Source organism: Fistularia commersonii, chromosome 1 (assembly GCF_037954325.1).
Source record: "Fistularia commersonii isolate RoL2024-O1a breed Wild chromosome 1, RoL_Fcom_v1.0, whole genome shotgun sequence".
In the NCBI taxonomy this organism is placed as follows: Eukaryota; Metazoa; Chordata; class Actinopteri; order Syngnathiformes; family Fistulariidae; genus Fistularia; species Fistularia commersonii.
Window position 1 is genome coordinate 10,402,300 of NC_141284.1, and position 18,258 is coordinate 10,420,557.

Sequence of the window (18,258 nt, forward strand, 5' to 3'; positions counted from 1 at the left end):
CTCTCTTGGCACCCTGTCATAAGCTTTTACCAGACAAAAACACAAGGTAGCTCCCTCTGGCCTTCTCTGTACTTCTCTATTAGCATTCTCAAAGCAAATACTGCAACTGTAATACTCTTTCTAGGCATGAAGCCATATTACTGTTCACAAATGCTGACTTCTGCGCTCAGTCTAGTTTCCACTAATCTTTCCCATAACTTCATTAAATGGTTCATCAGCTAGTTGCCGCAATTCTGCATATCCCCTTTATTCTTAAAAAGGGGCACCATCACACTTCGTCTCCATTCTTCAGGCATCTTTTCACTCTCTAAGACCCTGTTGAATACTCTTGTCAGAAACTCGACCACCACCTCTCCTATACACTTCCACACCACCACAGCTACTGTCAGGTCAATAAATATTTGATCCCCCAGTGATTTTGCAGGTTCTCCCGTTCAAAAATCATGGCGGGGTCTAAAATTTTCATTATTGGTGCATTCTGTCACTGTGAGAGAGAATCTAAAAAATTAATTAATTAATTAATTTAAAAAAAGGGGGGGGGCCTTCAAATAAGTATTTGATCCCTTGCTTATCAGCTAGATTTCTGACTCAAAGATAGCTGTGACAACCACTTCCAAAGCTACTATCACTAGTACACTGAGATGCGATGGTTTAAAATCATGCATCCCATGGAAGGTTCCCCTGCTTGAGTCAGCCCATGTCAAGGGCTGTCTGAAGTTTAAAAATTAAAAATAGGCCATTCATTGAAGCTGCGCCTTACAATCCGATGCGCCTTATAGTGCGGAAAAAATACAGTACTTTGGCGCTGTGAATCCTTTTTGGGATAAGGGGGGTGCATAAATGCTCACTAAGTTAGAATGGCTTGTTCTACGAGGATTCACAAGAGAAACCTCATATCACTGACAGGCCAATTTTGAAAGTAGAAAACTGGGCAGCAATACTTTCATTTGTCAAGGGAAAAAAAATATCGTTATCCTTTATCCAGCTTATCCATGCCATCCTATTTCATGACTTGACTCACTTCAATTCACTTCAACTCGTGATGCCAATTTTACCTGAAACTTGTGGTAAATCTTCAATATCAGTTAAAAATGGGAGGTCCAGATCTTTGTTGCAGGCTACTTTCAGTTAAGAAAACATTTACATTTGGCACAGGAGGGAGATTTACATGACCAAGAATGAGCTTGTTATGGACTACAGATAAATGTATTGGTACTGTGGGGCATTTCCAGTGCTGCGAAACAGACTAACTGGATAACTGACAAATGACAATCAGTCGCGAAGAAAAAGGGAACAGGTAAAAAGATCAAACAAAGCCATGTAGTCATAAAGACAATGGGACCCAGGCAACATTTATTTCCACATTTTAATATTTTTCAATAATTTAACCATAATTTATAATTTATGTATTTATTAATCCCTGTGGGAAAATTAATTCTCAACCCATCATAACCCATCATGGATGAACCATGAGCAGTCGGCATGACATCCATCATCGCCAGGGGAGCAGTTATGGGTTCAGTGTCTTACTCAACAACACTTCAACACACTAGGACAGGGGTCAGACACCAGCGGCTCCAGAGCCGCATGCGGCTCTTTCATCCTTACACTGCGGCCTCGAGTGGCTTGGGAAAATAAATTATAAGTATTTGATTGAAGTGTATTTTATTTTTTTACTTCCTTTTTCTAATTTTTTGTTCTAAATTGGAAGATTATTGTGATCTTGGAATATTAAAAAAAAATTCAATTTATTATTTTTCAACGCTCAAAATAAACGTCACACTTACAGAAGCCGGTATACCCGCCAGCCGGTATAGCCCTGATTTGCAAATGCTGTGTGCAGAAGTTCAGGAACAGAGGTCCCATTAACCAGGTAAAATAAATATTTATGTAGATATTTTGCAAATATTTATTGTTTGTTTACTAACAAAGTGATTTTTTTCCCCAATTTATTTTTAAAATTCAGATTAAAGCTTCGCTAGCCACTCTGAAAGCCCAAAGCTCAAAATGTGTTCATTACATAAATAAGATTTAATTTTCTCTATAGCACTTCATGAATTTCATAAGCAACACACTATACACTTGTTTATACAAAGTGTAAAGGCAATAAAAAAGCAATATATACAGTGGTACCTTTATTTTAGACATCAAAAAAATAATTGCGACTACCAGTGTTTTCTTTTCTATGGAAACCGGGTCCAAATGACTCCTTGGGTGTTAAAGTTTGCCGACCCCTTCACTAGGAAGAGCCGGGAATCGAACCAGGAATGCTCGGTTCCAAAGGATTGCTCTACCTCCTGCGCCACGCTGCCCCTATTTTCAGCTGATTATAGGCTCATGCCAACCAAGCCCAATTTGAGTACCCTAATTTCTGGACGATAAGCCGCGACTTTTTTCAGTTAAACAACGCTGCAGCTCATATATGGACTTTTTTTGGGGGGGGAGCGAGCTTCACGCCACTAAAACATTTATTCTCGTCACATCATACCGATGAAATGACCGGGAAATTCTGAGTCCGTTCAACTCTGACACCGATGAGGACCACTTTGACAGTTTTACTGCGCAGGACGAAGCCCAAGATAGCCAGTGTGGCTTATGTTAAGGTGCGCTCAATAGTCTGGAAATTATGGTACCTATGATCATACATTTTGAAAAAAGACTCTTGTTCAAGCAGTATTGGTTCACATTTTAGCCCTGAAGCTGGAATTGTCATGTTAACCATATGAAATGTGCAGTAACTTGATCAAAAGACAAAGATGGAACAATCAATTTGATGGCTGCTGTGTAGAATGGAGGGATGGCCCAAACTTTTACAGTTGAAGTGACAGCTTAAAGAACCGCATGACCCATTTGTCAATTAAACTTGGTATTATTTGACAATATTATCCTGTCACCAGTTGCTATAATTTGATGTTAAAATTGAATTAAATTAAGCCTTATAATAATTGCATATCAAAATTATTTGATAACTCAAGGCAATTATGTCACTAGTAAAGGATCCATACCAGCACATCTAAAAAAAATACTTTGGCAGAGACATTGACGATTTGTTTAAAAATCAGTGAACCAAAAAATAAAAACTATATACTGGAAAAAAACCTCATGTAAAAAATATTTACGTTCTTCTTCCTAGAAAGGCCACTGTTGTTATACATTATACATATAAATACAAATTATACATATAAATATAGAACAGTATTCAAATTTGAGCTAATTTACTTGGGTCTGCACAACTGTGATTGGCCTGAATCAGTGCTGTGAAAAATGTATTATCGAAATGTATTAATAGAATCAAGAAGAATGGTAGCAAAGGATATGAGAAATCAAGCACCTACTGGAAAACATTAAAAAAATAATTAGCATGGAAATTAAAATGTACACTTTTCCCACTAAATTCTCAATACTAAATTTCAGATATACAGTACATTATCAAACAAATGTCATTTTCTCTGTCATTGTTGGATTTGGTTTTATATATATCCTTGGTCTGAACCCTTATTTCAAAATGGAAGAACACATTATAGAGCTGTTGTCCTTGGAACCAAACATTCCTAACTCGATTCCTGACACCTCCTAGCCTATCAAAGTGTTGTTGAGCAAGACACTAAACCCCTCTTTGTTCCCCGGTGCTGTTCAGTAGCTGTATCCTGCTCATGGTTCACCCATGATGGGTCAAATTTCGCTGATGTTGTGCTCTGTGTATAACTGAACGTTACAATAAAGGTCTTTCTTGGAAAAAAAATAGTTCCAATCAGGAAACTTTGGGCTAATTTAGAATGTGCTGGCTCTGATGAGGGGAGAAAGATAATTTAAGACTTAATGCAAAGAGATTTCCACAATCTAACTATGCAGCTAAAATTAAAGTCCTAAATTGTAACTACTGACAATGTTTTTCCATCAGTGTTCATTTCACCATGAAAAGTGCAGCATTAGGAATCAAGATTTTTTCTGCACAATTATCATTGTGCAAGCACGGTGAAATTTTCCAATGAGAGCTCCCTGCTCGGAGGACATACAGGACGGTGAAAAATACACAACTAGAACTAAACAACAATATAAACAGAGTGACAAGAATAAATAGCAATGAATATAATAATTTAACAAAAATAGGCAGGATGTGTGCAGGCTTGGACAAAAAAGGAGGGACAGCAGAGTTAGGACATGACCTGAACGGGGTAGGGGAGTAAGATTGTGGAATTGTGGAAGCAGCACAGGTGCATCAGGCCGGTCAGAGCTGCGTTCCGGCCAGACTGCTATTGCACAGTCTGATGGCTGTGGGCACAAAGGAGTTTCTGGAGTGTTCGGTTTTGCACCGGGGTGCACCGGGGATGGACCGTTGGCTGAAGGCAGCTCCTTCAGCCATTACTCATTGTGCAGGGGTTGGGGAGGATTGTCCAGGATAGCTCCATGTTTGTCCTTCATCTTCCCCACTGCCACCAATTGAAGATGGTCCAGGTTCAGTCCCACCACCAAGCGAGCTTTCCTCACTATCTTATTGGGCCTATTGACCTCTCCAGTCCTGGCAGCGCCCCCACCGGCGTTCTAAACCGAAGAGGAGTGCGCTGGCTACCATTGAGGGGCCCACTACAGACATCAAACAACCTGTCTCCTTAGGAAGAACATCCTTCTCTGACCCTTCCTGTAGAGTGCATCAGTGTTGTGTGACCAGTCCAGTTAGTTGTTGATGTGGACCCCAAGGTACTTGCAGGAGTCCACTATCTCCACCTCTTCACCCTGGATGGTGCCCGTCTCCTACCATTCTTCCAGAAGTCCACACCCACCTCCTTGGTCTTGAAGATGTTGAGTAGAGGGTGGTTGCTCCACTCAACAAAAGACCGATCAGACCTCTGTACTCCTCCTCGTCATTGTTGATGCATCCAACGATGGAAGTGTCATCGCAGATTTTCTGGAAGTGGCAGGAACCGGAATTGTACTGGAAGTCGGAGGTGAAGAGGATGAAGAGGAATGGAGACAGGGTTGCCCCGGTGAGATCCATTGCAATGTTCTTAGCCTTCTTCTGTGTTCGGGCATCGTAGATAAAGCCCAGATCAGGAAGAAGGCAGCCCATAATGCCCTGTGCTGTTCCCACCACCCAGGCCAGCTCCTTTCTGTCTCCTGTCATGCAGCCACTAAACCACACTGTAGTGCTGAGACAGAGGTTGCTTTCTATTGCCAATCTGTAGAAGTTTATGAACAACTGAGAGGACAGCCCAGTTTGCTTCAGCTTGCTGAGGAAGATTTGTTGCTGGGCTTTCTTTACCAGATGTGAGGTGTTAGTGGCCCAGGTCAGATAGGATAGGTCCTATACAGCCCTCCCCTGTGTCCCCATTTATGTGGAGAGGAGCATGTGCCGTTCTTCTGGACCTCTGGTAATCCACAACAATGTGTATGGTCTTGCTTGTGTTTAGGATGAGGTTATTGTTTAAGCACCACTGAGTTATGTGCCGGATCTCTTCTCTGTAGTGGGTCTCATTATTGTCTGAGGCCCACCACAGTGGTGTCATCTGCAAACTTAATAATGGTGTTGTTTGTGGGGTGAATGACTAGACAGTTGCATGTGAAGAGGACCGGGCTGAGTATGCAGCCTTGTAGCATGCCAGTGTTCAGGATCCCAAGGGAAGATGTGGAGTTCCCCAACCTCACTACCTGAGGCTGGTTAGTGAGGGAGTAGATCCACAAACACAGGGAGGCAGGCAAACCAAGGTTGCAGAGTTTCAGGGTCAACTTGTCTTGGAAGAGGTGTTGAAGGCCGAGCTGAAGTCCACGAACAGCATCCTGGCGTAGGTATGGGGGCGTTGTAGGTGAGACAAGGCTGTGTGAAGTGCTAGCGAGACAGCATCTTCCGTTGAACAGTTCTCCCCGTAAGCAAACTGTAGGCTGTCCAGCCCAGCAGGGATAGCATCTTTGATGTGTCTGAGGAGGATCCTCTCAGAGTACTTGATTATTTGTGTCAGGCTGACAGGACAGTAATCAGTGAGGATACTGAAGGTTGATCTTTTCAGCACAGGCACAATTATTAACAACTTGAGGCAGCCAGGGAGGTGGACAGTTGTAGGGACAGATTGAAGATATCCAGAAAGACCTCTGCCACTTGTTCCGTGAATGACTTCAGGGTCCAGTCTGACACCCCGTCTTGTCCTGCGGCCCTGTTGGTGTTGATCTTCCCCAGGGTAGAACTCACCTGGTGCAGCTTCAGGATGAGAAGCTGGTGCTGCACGTCTGGCTGAGGAAAAGTGGAGCCTCTCTGCAGCTTGACGAGTTTAAGTGAGCAAAGTACCTGTGCAGGGTGTCAGGCAGGTTGGGGTCGTGGCTGGGCTGCTGGGTACTGCTTTTGCAATCAGTGATGGCCCTGATGCCTCTCCACATGTGGCGTGGGTTGTTGTTGTTGAAGTGGTCCTCAATGCATTGTCTGAGCCTGTTTTGATGTATGCCCTTTCTCAGATCCCTCCAGGCCCTGCTGTAGGCCAGGCTGCTCTATAGGCGACATCCCAGGCTTTGAGCAGAGGACTCACTGTGCTGTCAGTCCACGGCTTTTGGTTGGGAAACAGTGCTTGTTGGTGCAGAAATGAACATAGGACAGGACAGCCGATGTATATTCCTCATGATCAGCGCCCTCTTTGAATACCCCACAGTCTGTGTGTAGCCATTTTCTGTTAAGGCTGTTTATCTTAGTGCAGGTAAGTGTCAAGCACTGACATAACCAGTGCTTAACCATAAGCACATTGTTTGCAAGACAAAAGCTCACAGTAAAAAGGAAAAGGAAAAGTATGTTACTGAATCCATTGTCACCATCCTTGTATGGTACAAAGCTTGGTCCTATACTATTGTTCAGCTAAACGGCAGTTTATTTGGTAATAATAATATACAGAAGATTTCACATATTCAACATTTAGAGCAATGGCTATTTGTGTGACATACAAAAAAACGCTATCATACACATATAACAGAAACAGGCTAATTCATGAAAAGATATCATCAGTACAAACTAAGTTATGTTAACATAGTGTATTACTTAAGCTTGCTGCCAGTGTCCCCTTTTGTGGGTCTTTGGGTGTGTCACTTGTTATGCCTGCAGACTAAGGATATTCTTACTACATAAAGTAATGGGGCATTCCCAAAGATCCAAGGGAAGTTTTGTTGAGGTATGAAATCTTTCATTTCAAGACCCAAACTAGTTTCACTTTACTAATGGAAAGGATTTGCAGAGGAGGACTATCTTATGGGGATCATTTAAGTCCTGACACTGAATTAAGTGTTTCTCAGTGTAGTACTTATAAATCAATTTAAAAGGAAAAAGTGGGGAGGGAAATGCAGAGACAAAGAGCAAACAGTGATCATGCAAGCCAAGGATTATAGCTGATGAGTAGCTGAGGCCAGAATGTACTCCTAACAGGGAAAAGAAACTGATACTTAAAGATCTCTGTATTCAGAGTTCCTGAACTCTGAATGCTTGTCTTATCACAATGTGCCCTATCTCTGCAGACTCCTGGATGTATCTTGAAGTCTTTGAAAATGTGACTAGTTTGAAAGGGTGGAGTTGTCAATGTGATGCAGAAAGTGTTTTAGACTGAAACCGTTAATTTCTTCCAAGTGTTAAGCCTTAATGTTGACTGAAATCCACCTCAATGTGTTTTTTGAAAACAAAAAGGAGTGAGGGTAAGTACAGAAAAAACTGGTGAAATACAGCTGGATAACTGAATCCAAAGCACCACTTGACTGACCTACAAAAAAAAAAAAAAAAACACACAAAAGCCCTTTACCACATTTAAGAAAGTTACAGTCAAGAACTGTAATTGCAAATATAACTGTCTAATGGTCTAATAATGTTGCAGCACCTGATTGGACCTGAGGGCTGCCATAGCAAAGTATCATACATACAGATATGCTGACAAAAACAGAATGGGCTATCCAGACACAAATCCAGGGCTTGATTTACAGAGAGTGCTGAGAGGTCTTATGTAGTAGAAACCATTAAGATTAATATACAAGTAGTATACAAACGGCATACAAAGTAATTTAACTACTCATTTTGTTGACAATGAAACCAAAGCTCTGACACTCAAAATCACAGATTTGGAATTGCACATGTTGAGCTTTTTCATTTAAGTGCCTTAACATTTTTCTGGAGATGATAAAACAACAAAAACAAAAATGTAATAAGAAAATTATCATATATATGTAATTTCCTTGGCAGCACATGAGTCAACCGCTAATCATAATCAGCTGCAGCTAACCAGGCCTCCACCACCTCAGCTCTCATGGCAACTCACTACCATTAAGGTATTACATAAGCAACGACAAACTATACTTTTACAGACAGTTAACCATGCGAAAATCCTTTGGGACCCCAAAGCTAAACCTTAGGGACTTTTAGGCGGACACATTAATATCAGAACCTGCCCTCAAAAACTAAACAACTAGAAAAGCTATTGCATGACTCTAATCTTGATTATTTAGGACTTTCAGAAACATGGTTAACTCAGAGAACAGCAGCAGGTGCCTACACCATTCCAAACTATAAAGTATTCCAAAGGGATAGACCCAACAAAAAAGGAGGTGGTGTAATATTATATATCAAAGATAACTTAATGTGTTAACAGATAGATCTTCCTCAAAATGCCCTGGAGTGTGTAGGGCAACAATGTGTTTGTCTCTTGAAATTTCTTTTAATGTTATTGTAATATACAGGCCACCTAATGAGAAGGATGTATTTTTTGACCTGTTGAAAGATGTACTCAAAGCTTGTAATGACAAGGAAACCATAACAATGGGTGATTTTAATCTGAACTGGATGGACAATACGCGATCTAACAAGTTAAGGCACCTAGCTAAACAATCTAATTTTACTCAGGTAATAAAGAACCCAACTAGAATCACAAGCTCCACCAAAACATTAATAGACCTAATTCTCACTAACAAAATTGACCGTGTTAATAAAACTTACAATCTGATAACTGGTTTATCGGATCATAATCTAACCTTAATCTCAAGGAAACTTAATAAATCTTGTCACAGAAATCAAAATAGAGAGAAAACATATGTTTCATTTATTCCAAAATGTGACTTGGAGCTATTAGATATTGAAATAAAAAACAATATCCAAATCGATTTAGTTAGTAGTCAGGACCCTGAGCAAGCACTCAACACTCTTAGAAACTCAATTGTCCAAATTCTCTCAAAATTTACAAAAACGCAACCGCAAAAATTTAAAAGTAAAAAATCTCTCCCATGGCTTGGGGAATATGGCTTTTAATGAAAGTGAGACAACGCATCAAAAAAGTTTCTCAAGACAAGACTAAGGACAGATCAATGGACTTTTAAAAGCCTTAGACACAAGGTCATAGGTCAATTAAGAAAGGCAAAGGCAGATTTCTTCTCAGACATTATTAAAAAGGCTAAAGGTAACAATAAAATGATATGAAAATGTATTGACAAATTATCAGGGAAAGAGCAGGCAGGAAACGATTCCATCGAACTTAACATAAACTCCTGTACTGACAGAGCACTTTCATCTGGAGCACAAGCCACTGTAAAGGACAGCCTGTCTGTAGCCACCATGTTCAACAATTATTTTGTTTTGTCCATCTCAGAATTGTGCATTGTATCAAATCCAGAGCTGCCTGCAACATCATCTTCAGCATCAGCTTCTGCTGGGACCATGGATTGCGTAAACACAGGAGGCCCATCCTCCACTCAGGTGGAGGCACTGGTCCTTCATAGTGTGAATGAATACAAGGTCACCAAAATAATTTCATCACTCTCCAACTCAAGAGCGAAGGACTCATGGGGGCTTGATTCACTCTTCTTAAAGAAATATGAAGATGTTGTAGCAGCACCGATTACTTACATAATCAATCAGTCATTGCAAGAATGTGTATTTCTCTCCTCTTTTAAAACTGCTGTCGTGACACCTATTTTTAAAGCTGGAAACTGTAAAGACATTAAGAACTACAGACCCATTAGCATCCTCCCGGCTGTCTTAAAAGTTATTGAAAAAATTGTTGCTGAACAGCTGATTGATCATCTCAACAATGGAAACATGTTACATCCTATGCAATTTGGCTTCCGATCAAACCATTCCACTGACACAGCATGCTGCTATTTCCTCGAGGTGATCAAATCCAGTACTGACAAAGGAGGGATGGTCGGGGCTGTCTTTCTGGATCTTCGTAAGGCATTTGAAACTGTGAAAAACTCTATACTTTTGACCAATATGGACAATTTTCATTTATCAGCAAATACTATGAATCGGTTTCAATCATACCTTGCGAATCGTTACCAATGCGTCAAAATAAAAAATAAAACCTCACCGTTTACGACCTGTACAACAGGCGTGCCCCGAGGGTCCATTCTGGGGCCATTACTTTTCATTCTATACATTAATGACCTGCCCTCCATCTGCAGCGATGTAGAAATCTTAATGTATGCTGATGATACAGTCTTTTTTTGCGCACTGTTCTGATGCTAATTCTGTTTCGGCCAAACTATCCATCACAATGGCAAATGCACTAGAGTGGCTCAACAACTCTTGCTTTGCATTGAACACTGAGAAAACAGTCACAATGTATTTCTCTAACAAAAAAAAACTCAAAATGTCTTCCCAAATATTCACGTGAATAATCATATAATCAAAAACGTTGAAGAGGTCAAATATCTAGGCATCATATTGTATCCTTCACTTAGTTTTAAGAATCATATTAAAAAGACCTGTAATGCCTTGAAGTTTAACATTTCAAACTTTCGACATATTAGGAACACGCTATCACTAGAAGCTGCAAAGTCCAACTTTGATGCCATTGTCAAATCTTATATTTCATATTGGATATCATCATGGTCTCAGGCTAACCTAACGGCTCTAAAATCTCTGAGATCTTTACATATTCAAGCCCTGAAAATTCTCTATAAAAAGCCAAGGCACTAACATCATTGCCATGTCTTGGAAAATTTTAAAATATTAAGTTTCGACAACTTGATCAGGTACTCTGATATCCCTCTGGTGTACAAAATTTTACATAACGCCACCCCACCTCCTCTTAAGACCTGCATCCAGCCTTGCTCTCAACTCACAAGTCGAGTGTTAAGGTCAGTGTCTAGAGGAGACTGCAATGTTCCTTAAAGAAAGTCTGCCTTTTCTCAATCTGCCTTTCCCTATAAAGCCATCAAAGAATGGAATGGGCTTCCAGACAATCTAAAGAACATGACTGATTTTTACACTTTTACACGAGCCTTCAAAAACTGGATTCTGGAGTACCTGCTCACACTAACAATACCAGACAGGTATTTTGCCATCAGATGTTACCCCTCTGAGTATCATCTGATGGCCCCCAGATGACCAAACTAATAATGGCACAACATTACATTACATCACATCACATTATACATTGCACTTTCAACTTGCAAAATACTTATTTTATTGCCTGTTTATATATTGTATAGTTATTTTTTTGTCTATTTGTATATTTTGTATATATTGTCATTTTGTACAGTTTTACATTTGTATTGTCTTACCAGGACTACAGATGGAAATTAGCTATGAGCTACAAACTGGAATAAACATCTCTGCCTCTGTGCTTAAGGTAATTGTACACTGGCCTAATAAACCAATAAATGAAATGAAATGAATGAAATAAAAGTGCTGAAAGGAAAATGGTAGTGGTGAAGGAGTTGTACCCTATGAAAAATAATTCTCTGCATTCCTAATGACTTAAAAAAAGAGGTGCGGGTCATGAGGTGTCATATGTCAGATCCATTAGTAGAGACATTCAGGCATAGAAATGGTATTCTTTATATAACCACCAGGGAATATGCATATTTTTGCTGTAAAAGAATAAAGCGTAATTGCACATCCACAGTGGGTGGCGCAGAGTATTTGCTCTATGGTGTACGTTTTTTTTACACCAAACATGAACACACACAGCACAAAGCAGGAGATATGAAGTGCAACCATGGAAAATGTTTAACAGGAAGGCGAAAGGCGGTGAGAGACCGAGATAATGAAAAAAACGAAAATCATATTTCCTCATCATAGCTTGACGAAACATATGTAACGTTTGGTTTCACTGTGATTACGGTGAGACACAAGGAAAGACCGGTGTGTTTATTGTGAGCTGTGAGTTGCATTGTCATGCTTCATGGCCCATTTCGAAAAACTGAAGCCATTAATCCTGACTTCCTGATGTTGATTTAAAAAAAAAAAAATCCCCATAAATTGTTTTATTAATTTTTGTTTTGTAGGTTAAAGTGTTGCTGTTCAATTTGAAATTATTAATACTTTTGATTTTATTTTATTTTTCAGTTTTGAATGGTTCAGTTGCTGACTTTCTAGTGTTGATAAAAAAAATGTTTGTAGTTTGCATAAGGATTGATTCAATTTCAGGGAAAACTGAGGCACTTAAAATCTTTTCTGTTACAGACTAAAAAAAACAATGTTAATAAAGTTATTCTTTGTTGGAAGTTGATCAATATTTCGTTTTTTCCCTTTTTTCTTTAATGTTAAGAAGGATACAATGTTATGCAGAGGTCTAAATATAACAATTTCATGGATAAAATGCTGCTCTCCGGGCCCCCCAGGAGGCTGTATCAGAAAATAATTGAGAAGCACTGGTTTAGGTCAATGCAAAAAGGTTAATTTCTCAAATTGGACTCAAACTTAAGGAGTATTTATGACACTAATTTATCCTTCCACCGATTTGGATGTAAATAACTCTGGGACTTCGTTTTGCATAAGCAAATTAAGACAGGAAAAGGAAAAAAAAAACAGCTGTGAAAACAAGTACCATCCTAGAAGTATGGCTTGAAAGAATGCACTAAAAAGGAGAGCTAATATTACTAGAATGACATACAGGTGAGACAGCTGTTGGGGCCAAGTTGTTTTTTTTTACTTTTTGTCAAAATAAGGATTAATGAAAGGCAAAATACATACTGCTTGAAAAAATGTGGAACTAAAATTTTTGAGAAAGACACTTGTTTTTGACAAATTATGCACTTGCTCAGACCACATTAGGGAAAGAAGCAGTAATTGTGGGGCTTACAGAACAATCAATACCATACCGGCTTCCAAGTTCAGTTAGTTATCCAAAAACACAGAACTGTGATTTACAACCATCCTAATTGCTGTATTGCCACAGTTAGTATCTTCTAGACACCAACATTTTCTTCTGAGGTGGAAACTACAGGCCACACTGACCATATGTCAAGACATGGTCAAGAATGGTGATTATATACAGTAAATTATTTCTTCCCAGCAAGGTGGACTGATTAGTTACAGTGGTTCCAATCCATACTTGGTGGTTGGCTGCAAATTTGGGTTGGGTAGGGTGGGGGTCAAAGCATGCATCAGTATTAAAGGAAAGAGGGGCACATGGAATACACAATCGGGGAGACTCAATTTTTCATTCAGGAGGAATGAAGTAGGAAACCTTTAAATGGCTTTGTGCGGGATACACACACGAGTCAGAATAGAACTGAGAACTGGATAATGCAAATAATATAAGTCAGTACCCCATCAGTTACGCACACAAAAATCTATATAATCTCAAGTGGCAGTGTTGACAACACTACATTAAATATCTACAATTTAAGGCTATTCCCAATTACCCTTCCAACCATCTGGGTAGTATACAAATTGTACAAAACTGACAGACCCCAGATGTGGGGGCAAAACGTCTTGAGCCTTACGTGTTCCAAATGTAATATTGCCATTACACACTGTGCTTTCTTCTGAAAATAGGAACTACTTGTTTGTAACAAGAAAGAAGTACAGCGATAAATATTTGACAGCTCAGCAGGTACTTACAAAACTGTGAAGGAATTGATGCATCACACATGCTCTTGCCCATGTAGTTGTGCAAGGCTGCAAAGGCAAGTCATGCAGACATGATTTAATTTTTAAGTGATGTCATCATTAATGCTACACAATGAAAAGGAAACTGTTGCAACTCAAACTGAATGTAGAAGCAAAGGAATGCAGGGTCAACAGATGCAAAGAGCAGGCCAAGCCCATTCAAAGGAAGGGCATAAACTCGAAGGAGACGTGGCAAGCTTTGCCTCAAATTTTTATCTTTCTAAACCTAAATATATTGCATTAGCTAACAATATCAACCAAAATAGGAAGGCACATTTTCCAGTGAATCCCTACAATTATCAGGTTTGAAACCTGAAATTATTCTGCTAAGCTGCATGCAAAAGCAACAGTCAACCAAAGCACCAACTGAAACATCTACACAGAACAAGTTGTTTTATTATTCATGACACTGCCTTTGACTGATACTTTCTTATACATAGACTCAAAAAAAGAATTAACAGGTTATTAACTGAAAGAATCGAGTAGAAGTACAAAGGAGGGGCAAATGTTAGATGGATACAACCTGTTTGACAGGGCAAGTTTGCCTCACCGTAGCCATCTATGGCTATAAGATAGAGGGGAGAGAAGGAGTTTTGACAAACACTGATGAGTTGTCATTCCTGTTTAGTTGTTAGGCCCTGGTGTCGCTTGAATAGCAAGAAGGCATTAGAAGTTTCTGGGAAAAAATTACTTTTAGTGCCTTCCCCCTACTACATGTTGTAACGAATAGCACACACAATGAACCTAAAATGATAATGGGGAGTACAGCAGTTGGCCCCATAATAATGGATATCTGCCCCTGTTTGAAAATGTTCCTGATTTGGTCCTGGTGAAGTGTAGGAGAACCAGCAAGGAAAAGAAGAATTGTTTTGATAAATAATAGAAACATGTATGTTTCTATTGCCCCAGTTTGCTTGTGGCTGGGACAAGTCCAAACAAGTTCTCATACTAATAATTGTAATAATTGGCTGTCTATCTGGTGATGTTAGAGCCTTTCAGAAACATGAAGACATTTTCAACTACAGACCAACCACATGAAGGGATGCTGACAGTGAAAACTTTTCTTGAGGCAGCAACATTTATTCCTCGTCACTGGAGTCTGTTAAAATTAAATGTTGAAACTTTGTCTTTTACAAAGCAAAACAACCTCTGAGCAAAAGTATATTCACTCATTCATTGTCTTGACACTTTCCAGCGAGGAAAGATTAGTTCTCTATACAGATTCAATCAATTTGCCAAGCAATCTAATAACTAGTTGTGTGGTGTCATTTTTGAATTGTGATACACATGTTTGCTACCAATATCAGTACTAAATGCAGACACCAGAATAATTCTTCCCTCCAAATAATTTCTGAATTTTCTTTGGATGCAAGTTGAAAATTCTCTTTCAATTAGTTGCATTTTTTTTTAATCATCATGCAAGATCACTTGCTGAAGACTGATGACATGGTTAGATGTGTTTTGTCAGTACTAAAAGGCCTATGATTCAGGCCTATGGTCATTTTTATTTCCTTAAATTGTTCAATCATGGTTTTCACATTACAGGCAAAACCTTTGTTTTTTTAATTGAATAAAATATTAACAACAAGATTTCAAACAAATGAATGTTTCAACAACATCAAGGCCCTCATTGTCTCCTTTGAGTCTAAATCAAAACTCTTGACAGTGTTTCAGGAATCAAATGTATCTATTTTGAACGCTTGCCAAGGAAGAATAGCTTATGAAATTCCCTGAATGATACTTTGAAGCAAAGATTTCACTGTTAGGCTTAGCACCCCAAATTCCAAAATCTTATCGATGCATTGGTGTTGTGTGTCTAAAATGTGGATGAACTCTGCTTATTGTGCATTTCCGCCCTTGAACAGGAGCAGACCAAAACAAAGCATCAATTTCACGGGCCAGCACATGTGACACCTCGGTGCAAAGTGCTCCTTTGTCCATAAAGAGGAGGGTGAGCAACCCTCGTCTTCTGTGTGTTAATAGTAAATGACCAAGCTCCTGTCCTAATGATGATTGTCCCCCCCCCCTCCCCCAGAAGGAGTTGAGCCTCACGTTGACATCCCGAGCTCTATGTGAAGGTGATTTCGTGATTAGCAAACCCATCGGTCAAGCGAAGCTTTGAACTGAATCAGAAGATTGTTGAGATTTCAATATAAAAAAACACTGCAACCGCTCAACCACTCTATTTTTGCTTCACGTAGTGTAATCGCATAGCAACACTAAGCAGCTAGGACAGTACAGCTCCGACAGACATAAGGACCAGTCTTTATGCCGTAGCTTTTTTTTCTTCCGACTCGATATCGTAACATCACAGGCTCTACGCCGATGAATCGCTCGGGATGAGGAGTGACGTGGCAGATGTTCAAACTTGTACTTTCATGCACAGACATGGAGTTAAAACTCCCAGTGAACCAGACCGGTAGCTAAATTTGCTACTTAAAGAGGCAAAGCCTCGGTCGCGAAATGTGGGCCGCTGTCAGTTTTGAGACCGAGTTCAGAAGCACAGTAGAATATATCCTACTTTGATAGCTTCCATAGAGTAGAACTTCTGGATATTGGAGCCGCTGGAATATGTCAAACCACCACAAACAGGGAATTTCTTTGTCAGGGACAACTACAGCTTGGCAGAGTGAAGTCAGACGTTGGGTAAAGTGACGTTTGACGCCAGTTGTCCATTTGGCTGCTTGTGGATGCTAGCTTGGTTAAAACAAATTTGAACATATTTAAGCCTGTATTCTGGCGCAATAGTTACGAATATAACAAGTCTATACCTACTTTTGTGCCGGCCGCCACCCCAGGATTGTTTGGCGATGCTGGGACTTCGTATTATAGCCTTTCCAGCGTATTTCAAGGCGTCCATGTCGCGATTTAAAGTGGGGCAACCACCCCCACCACCGCCGTCAAGCCTACCCGCGACTATCGAAATACTTCGTTGGATAGAACCCAGTTTCGTCCCTTTCGAACTTTACTCCCCTCTCTTTTCGCCCCGCCGTGCAGGTAGCTTTCCGTCGATCTCAGATTATCATGTCCGTCCCCCTAGGCGGTGTTACATATGTAAATTGATGGATAATGTGCGGTGCTGTCGACTTAATACACGGTACAGATTAATTTATAGCCAGTAATTTCTGTGACAGTGTTGGTAAGCCCTTGACCAGGAACCGATAGGATGGGTCACCTATGGTTTCTTCCTATGGTGTTCCTTGGGTCGTGTGGTGGATATATATTTAATTTCAGTGCCATGGCCAGTCATAAACCGGCTGGATATCAGAACCACTTCTGTTCATCCGAAGTTGCTAAATGTATGCCATACATGGAGAAAAACTCATGGCTAAGCATAAACTGTAGTTCATTTCTTCTATTTATCCCTCTCCCTTTGCTCTGACTGCAGACATCTCACCATGCCTAGTCCATGAACAACAATTAAGAGTTAAACTGTTTGAATCTGGGTTGAGGAAACCCTTTTCTATTGTTCTCTTCGCCTTCAGGAGGCGCCACAGCAAATCATCTGCCTCCATCTACTCCACTCCTCTGCGTCCTCTTCTCTCATACCAAGTAACTTTAAGTCGTTCCCCAATACGTCAGTGGCTCTCACCTTTGGCTCTTCCTGCAGACCTGTTCAGTAGTTCTAATCTCAGCATTCTTCTACCCGTATGTTCACTATTCCCTCTCTGTACATGTCCAAACCATCTCAGTATGACTGAAGAGTAATTGAACACAGATTATCTTGTTTGAAAAATTTACAAGATCTCGATTAAAGAAGTTATTGGAAAAATCAGAAAAAGAAAAAAACTCCATAACTACAAGGACAGCATATGTGCTCTTCTGTTAAAAAAAAAAAACCAACACATCTTAAACATTATCTGTCTCTGGTTATAGTTTCACAAGCCTCATGTCAACACATTGGAGAGGCATTCAAGAAAATGTTGCCATACAGGATTTCACAAAACATGTCAAGCTCAAAGGCAGGGTTTCAAAAGGCATTAGGTCACATGTAAAACCTCCTACATGTTTTCTACTCTCAAGTTTATGCAAAAAAAAAAATGTTATTTTGAAAGAAAATGCCAAAATGATCACAGCAATATAGTTTAGCACTTAAAACTTAATCTATTGAAAACCAGCCTTTGAACTCAGACAGATTTACTGCCACTAAGTCACATTTGCTTTCTTTGTTGAGGGTTATAAAAATGTTCTCCTGGGAGGCTAGAGGAAACTGAGGCAAAACATATTTTCACTTTCAAAGCAGCAAGATTTGTGGCATTATAATATTTTCTGTGGGAAATTTAATGAGATTCTGCTGAAAGAAAGAGGAGGGAGGGTGGAGGGAGTTGCTCAACAAAGAATGAGTAGTTTGTCCACTTGGAGAGCTATTAGGCTCTGAAGACATTTATTAATATACACAAACTTATCTGTTAACA

General features: G+C 39.8%; 1 protein-coding gene across 7 annotated transcripts in view; it reads right to left on the minus strand.

The window, feature by feature from the left end:
* Positions 1–16,845, minus strand: part of ldlrap1b (low density lipoprotein receptor adaptor protein 1b) — a 39,377-nt gene extending 22,532 nt beyond the window's left edge. For 6 of the 7 annotated variants that reach the window (XM_086147193.1, XM_086147223.1, XM_086147214.1 and 3 more), the window contains exon 1: positions 16,619–16,845. In XM_086147193.1, coding sequence (XP_086003319.1) covers positions 16,619–16,703 — 85 coding nt within the window. In that variant the 5' untranslated portion in view covers positions 16,704–16,845. Of the gene's footprint in view, positions 1–13,795; positions 13,853–16,618 lie in introns of all 7 variants that reach the window. The other variant, XM_086147245.1, reaches the window with a different exon arrangement.
* Between the last annotated feature and the right edge of the window lie 1,413 nt (positions 16,846–18,258).